Below are 7,289 nucleotides of genomic sequence, written 5' to 3'. Positions count from 1 at the left end.
CTTGTTATTTACATTAGCCAATTTATATTACTAGCTATACAAAAAAAACTTTCCTACCAACCAAACAAAAACTTGTGAAGATAATCTCATATTTTCAATTTTCTTTTAATACAAGTTGAAGATTAATTAATTAACAGTTTAGAGACAATAATACCAAAATAGCAATAATAATGATTAAAAAAAATATGAGAGAGATGAACAAATTAAAGCTTGACAACTCATGCAATATATTATTATATAAGGGTTGGTAAAAGGGACAAAAAAAAAATAGATAAGATAAGAGAAATGAATAGTTAAATTTAGGTAAATTTTTTTTTATTTATGTGGGGCTAAAATAAAATTATCTCTTACAACACGATCACATCAACTTCTCTAATATTTTACAATTTAAAATACCTCATTTAAAGTTTTACTACTAAAAAATCTTACTTTTATAATTAATCAAAACAAAATTTATGACTAAGTAAAAAAAATTGTGACTAGTTATAAATTATTATTCTTATGTTGTGACTAAAAGGTCCACGACTAAAGGTATTAGTCACAAAAATTACAATTTGTTGTGCCTAAATGTATTTTTAGTCACAATACTTGTTGTGACTACAATTTTATTAGTGACAACTTGTAACTAAATACTATGTTTTAGTCACAAGTAACATTTTATTGTGACTTAAAGTCACATTTAATCACAAAAAAAATTATGTTGTGACTAAAAAATTATCACTAAAAATAACAGTTTTCGATAATGTTTATTTATTTTTTTTTATTTTAGACATACATATAATATTTATAATTCAATAAATAATTATGATAAATTAAAAAGGAAAATAGTTAGGGTCGACCCTATATTTGTTATTTTGGGCCTTAGACCATTTTCGACCATAATCCTATATTTAGCATTGCACTAATTCAAAAATTGGCATTATATTATTTTTAATTCCAACCATAACACTAAAAACTTAATAAAATTTTACTTTTCAATATTGTTTATAGTAAAATAAAATATTAATTTTAATACTATTATATATAAAGTTATATAATATTAATATTATAGTAAAAAGTGGAAATATCGTAGTGTAACGTCCCGCTTCAAGTTTTTATTAGGCTCTTATACCTATGAAATGATGGCTCTTATACATGAGTTGATGACTGACCCTACAAACCAACACGAGTGTTTCCAGCGTACTTTCACTCGCACGCTTTCTATAAAAATTTCTCAAGAGGTCACCTATCTTAAAATTATCTCAAATTAAGCACGCTTAATCGTAGAATTCTTTCGTGATGGACTACTAAAAAATAAGATGTACCTTGTTAATATATAGGTAGTACCAATCAATCTATTTAAGCTCTCCTAAACTATGTAGTCTCATACCTACACAGTCTCAAAATCATCACACTTGATATTTCCCAGACAATGTAGGATTGCACAATTTACTCGGTATTTTTCCTTACGAATTCTAAGAATACTGACTGTCACAATAGTGCTTACCAAAAAGTTACAACATATATTTAGTAATTTTGGCATGAGACTAGCGGTCAAAAACTTAAGGTACGTAGCTCTTACTCGTCTCAGTTTAGAACTGAACCTGTGAATAGTAAATAGTAATGCTTCTCTCTCTACGTAGGTAAACCCTATCCATAACTTAAATTTAATGGAGTAATATTTTTTTTTTGATTATTTTTTACTTCTTAGTTAAATAATTTATAACTATTACCTATTTTAGTTAAATAAGTTATATCTCAAAAAAATAATTAATTGAGGTTGCGTACGTACAAGAAGATGGGGACCCCAATTGCACCATAGGGACTAGCAAGTTCGACCCATTTCTCTCTTGGGTCCCACACACATACACATATACACTTTCTCTTTCTCTCACTCTCAATCTTTATAAAACCCTTATATATGACTCTCATTGCAAAATAATGGGAAACACAAGAAAAAACCTTTTTCCTTTTTTTCTTGTTTATTTGGCTTGTTCTCTCATCATCTTCAACTTCAAACCTCTCCTAAGAAAAATACCATAAATACCAATATCCATTACTACCACTACTCATTTGCATGTTCTTATATATAGATATATTATATATATGTATGTTATTGTGTAATAATAAAGTTCAAAACTTTACCTAAATTACCATAAACCCAATAACAAAGATCTCATTTTTAGTTTATTAGTTATATCACAATGAGTAGTAATAGTACTATTACTACTACTGAGTTTCAACTGAGTTCAGAGACCGAGTCTAGCTCTAAGTCGTTCTCTTCTACATCACCGCCACTATCGCCGTCATCTCCCGGGTCAACCCACCCGACCCAGATGGGGATTGACCCGAAAAAGTCGGTTAAACGGGTCCGTGACTCTAGCAAACACCCAGTTTATAGAGGGGTCCGAATGAGAAATTGGGGCAAATGGGTATCCGAAATCCGTGAGCCGAGAAAGAAATCTCGCATTTGGCTCGGAACTTTTCCGACGCCGGAAATGGCCGCCAGAGCACACGACGTCGCCGCCTTAAGCATAAAGGGAAACTCAGCCATTCTCAACTTTCCCGAACTCGCTCACTCTCTTCCACGCCCAGTTTCTCTCTCGGCGCGTGACGTTCAAGCCGCCGCTGCTAAAGCCGCTCAAATGCATAATTTCGACCACCACGCGCCGCCGTCTTCAACCGTCGCCGTAACAGAATCGTCAGCCGCGGCATTGGTCTCTTCTTCATCAACCTCTTCCCTTTCTTCTCTCGTTTCAGGGATGGAAATCTCCGGCACCGAGTACCAGTCCGACGAACTCGGAGAAATTGTTGAGTTGCCTCGACTCGGAACGAGTTATGACTCGGCCGAGTTGGGGAACGAGTTCGTGTTTGTTGACTCGGAAGAGGGTTGGGTTTATCCACCGCCGTGGCTTCAGAACGTGGAGAATTTTGGGTATTTTCAACGGCCGGAAAATGATTACTTCGGCGGTGGATATGGTGGCGCCGCCGTGCCGGAAAATAGTTGTATGGTTTCAACTTCAAGCAATGGCTTTGAGGGTTTGTTATGGGATTATTAATTAATTAATTACTTCTTAATTAATAGTTTTCACTTCTAATTTTGGGTTTGAGTGAGTGACTGAATATTTAAGCCTTTTACATTTTTCTTTGAAGGGCTTAAACTTTTTTTTTTTTCTTCTTCTTCTTCTGTAACTTTCTTTTGGGTAATGTTTATAACTGTACAGTGTTGTAATTACTATGAAAAAAAAAGAGAGAAATTTTACCCAATAAAAATCGAAATCTCTTTTGCTTTAATTATTAATATCATCACATGGTAGAAATTAAAAAATTATAGTCAAAATTTTGAAGATATATAATGTTGTTATCTCAGTTTCAGTTTCATTTTGTCGTAGAAAAAAAGCTTGTCTTTTGCTTTCGTACAAGTACCAAACAGTTTCATGTAATTTAACATGTATACATATACATATATATATCTGGGTTATTTTATTATTTATGTTATTATTATTATTTATGTTATTATTTTATATATATACATATATTTATATTAAAATAAATATGAATTTTTGTTTTGGTTGTAAAAATTCTTTCCAACTATACAAATACTTATAGAGAAATCCCCACTAGTCATTTTACTCATTTTTTAAAATTTTACGTGTGAGCATGAGCTAAACGTATAAATACAATACAATTGTATACATAAATATTAACTATATAAATATTTATAGGTAGTGCTGTAATATTTAAAAATTATTTTTTTTTAATTTAGATGAGATTCGATATTTAATTACACCAATATTAGTATGACAGTTAAAATAGCTTATTTTAATAATTCTCTAATATTAATTATGTGACAGTCAGTAGTCCTGTGATCCACAAGAGAAAATATTGGGTAAGTTGTGCAATCTTATACCACTTAGGGAAAGTCAAGTGTGATGATTCTGAGACTGTGTATGTATGGTATCACACAGTTGAAGAAAGCTTAAATGCATTGATTGACACTATCTATATCAACAAGGTGGATCTTGTTTTTTAGTAGCCCATTATAAAAGAACTTCACAATTAAGCATGCTTGATTTGGAGTAATTTCAAGATGGGTGACTTGGTCTGTAGGGTCAGTCGTAAGTCCATGAAGCAGCCAAAGTGATATACTCGTGTATAAGAAGCACTATTTCATGAGTGTGAAGACCCGATACAAGCTTGAAGTAGTGACCTACAAATTAATATTATTATTATTATGGGAAATGACAGGTGTTGAAACATGATGAGCTGTTAGTAGTAAAGATTGATGAGAGTGACAGTTTGAATTTTTGCTGGTTAGAGCAATAGTATCAGTATTCAGTACTCTAGATTTTCACTTCTCTTTTAACCATATTAGGGTTTTGCTGTCCTCTCTATTCTAAAATATCTATCTATCAATACTATTCTGCTTTTGGTAATAATTAACTTTGGTTTTGATTTTTTTTTAATACCAAAAAATTAATCTTTAATCTTTCTATTAAAAGAAAATAAATACTTTATTTATGTAGTACAGTCTATTTTTTTAAGATATATTCCATCAGTCTAAAAATTACCCCAAAAATTAATATATTTTTTTTTTATCTATTTACAAAAAAAAAAAAAATTATGTATATACTGTAGTTATTTTTTATCTCTAACAAGACACATACTCACTTTTGCTTGCCCAGTTTAAATTTTTGGTAATAATTAAGTTTTGTTATTATTCTTTTATTTTTGACATTATATGGTAATTTTCTTAATAACTATCACAATTAAATTAGAAATGACAAAAAATAGATAAGACAAATAAATTTAATAAAGGTAATAAAAGAGCATAAGAGAAAGCTTTGTCAATAATGTCAGTGAAATTTTTTTAGTTCTATACTTCTATATGCTTCACAAAGAGGGCATTCCAGCTTTAAAAGCTATTAAAGGAAGCTAAATAAAAATAAAAAATAAATTAAAGTTTCTATATATATACCCTACTTTCCTAGTTGCTATTTATATATATATGACACTTTTTTTTAATTATTATTATTATTTTTGAGAGAGAAAAAAAAAAGAGAAAAGCATAATTAAGTTGTTGACTGCTCTGTATTTTGTCGTTTATATACAAAAGGAATTATTTTTTGGTTGAATAAAGAAATTTATTAAAGAAAAAAGAGAAATAAATTAGTGAAGAAGAGAAAGATTCCATTATTAGATAAAAGATGTAAATGTTAATGTGTCTTCTTTTTATCAGGTGGTGTTTTCTTTCCTCTTTTGTGTAATTATGAGTTTGTACCTTTAATAGTACTTTTTGAAAACAAGTTTAATTTTTTTTTTCTAGCTCCAATATATCTAGATAAAATTATAATAGATTTTACTTACTTATTGTTCACCTTCTTAAATTTTAATTAATATATATGATTTTATTAGAAATAATGGTTAATGATATTTATAAATTTACAAGTGAAATTAAACTCGATATGCATACATTAGTTTTTTTTTTTATTCAAATTTTTACATGATAAATCAAAATTTTTCAAAAAAATTATAAGAATACGTAACATATAGATAAATTTTAATTTTTATTATTTACAAAAGTATAAAATTCACTAAACGGTTTGATATTATTTTTTATTTTATATTTTATTTATAATTGACTATAATACTTGTCATGGAGGGACGGAGGTAGAGAGTATATGCGAAGAGGGCTAGATTTTAAAAAATAATAATAATAACAATAATTTGAGTGCGAGGCCGTTAAATAAATTTTATAATTGAAAAATTGAAAAGAAAAATTGTTTTGGAGGCCAAGGCTATTTAATAAAATTTAATGATACATATTTCATTAATTATAGCTCCATTCATGTTGTCATGAGATTAATTTTTTTATTATTTTTTGTTGTTTTATAATTGTTGTGAAGTTGATTTTTTGTCAAATGCTTAATTTTTATGAGAAAATCATATTTTTGTAACTGAAATTTTGAAATTATATTTTTGTAACTGAAATTTTGAAATTATATTTTTGTAATGAGAAAACTTTGTCGTATAATTGTATAATGTATAACCAAGAGCATAAATTTTGTATAATTGTAATTAATTAATCTTTTTTTAAATTAAAATGCAATATTTAATGTATTCCCTACAGTACTGAATATCTTTTTCTCTTATTTTTATTATTATATATAGACTGCTCGTAATATTTTATTATATATTATTAAGCATATGGTTGGTATTCAAAGAAGAAAAAAAATGTTAAAGAAAAAGAAGAAGATTAAGAAGAATATGTAAGAGAATACTGGACAACTGAAACAAATATTACAATAAACTGTGAAATTTTTCAGTAATTATTAATTTTCTCGTGAAAAAATCTAGAGAAGTGACGTTCTAATATAATATAAATAAAAAATCAAGGGTCAATTAATATTGCAGTCATCATAATTATATACTATAAAATATTCATAGAAGTTACTAATAATTTAAGCATGTGGATTAGTTAATGTTACTAATTATTAGGCTGCATAAAACTGAAAGTATATATATAACATCTAATTAATTAATTAATTAATTAAGCTTGTTCTTTAAGTTTTTTGATAGCTCCACATGGTCAACTACTAAATTAAAATTATGTGTATGCAACCATATTTTGATGAAAAATTATCCAAAAGTTCATCAATTCCATAAATGAGTGCAATGTATTCTTTAGAGGAGCTTTTTTATTTTTACACTTTAAATCAATTTTTTTTTTTTTTTTTTTTTGCATTTTTACGGAATTCTACATAAAAACTCTTATTGCAACTAGCGCTGCAACCTCACTTGTAACAGAAAATCGTACAGAAATTCCTATTGCAACTAGCGCTAGCTGCAACCACTTTAGAAACCCAAACCGTAAATTTAAAAAAAAAAGTTTTAAAAAAATAATATATGGAGTAATTCTCTTTCTTTAAAAATAGTGTTTAAAGATAATGTATGAATAATGCATTTTTTTTTCGTATTTTTGAAATCTGAATAATTATAATTATATTTTTTTTATATAATAATGTATATTATAGTTATTTTAGATTATTTATAATAAAGTGTTAAAAAAATAGTATATTGTTGTATTTTAAAATACTTTAGAAAAATTACTATTTTAATAATGTTCTAAAAAATATGCTAAATTTGACACATATTATATCTTGTGTTAAATAATATGTGTTAAATTTAGTCCACATGTACAATAAATACTACTTTTTTTTATATCTTGTGATATTTACTAAACTTTATATTTTTTATTAAACATGTTGTGTATTAGAGTATAATTAATTATAAATAGTAAGTCAAAAATA

General features: G+C 27.4%; 1 protein-coding gene across 1 annotated transcript; it reads left to right on the top strand.

Annotated features, from left to right (window-relative positions):
* Window positions 1-1,903: 1,903 nt before the first annotated feature.
* Window positions 1,904-3,252, top strand: LOC115705448 (dehydration-responsive element-binding protein 3). Its single transcript, XM_030632788.2, has one exon. The coding sequence runs from the start codon at window positions 2,184-2,186 to the stop codon at window positions 3,036-3,038; it is 855 nt and encodes a 284-aa protein (XP_030488648.2). The 5' UTR covers window positions 1,904-2,183; the 3' UTR covers window positions 3,039-3,252.
* The last annotated feature ends 4,037 nt before the right edge of the window (window positions 3,253-7,289 follow it).

Source organism: Cannabis sativa, chromosome X (genome assembly GCF_029168945.1).
Source record: "Cannabis sativa cultivar Pink pepper isolate KNU-18-1 chromosome X, ASM2916894v1, whole genome shotgun sequence".
NCBI lineage: Eukaryota > Viridiplantae > Streptophyta > Magnoliopsida > Rosales > Cannabaceae > Cannabis > Cannabis sativa.
This window is presented reverse-complemented; position numbering and strand designations above follow the sequence as displayed.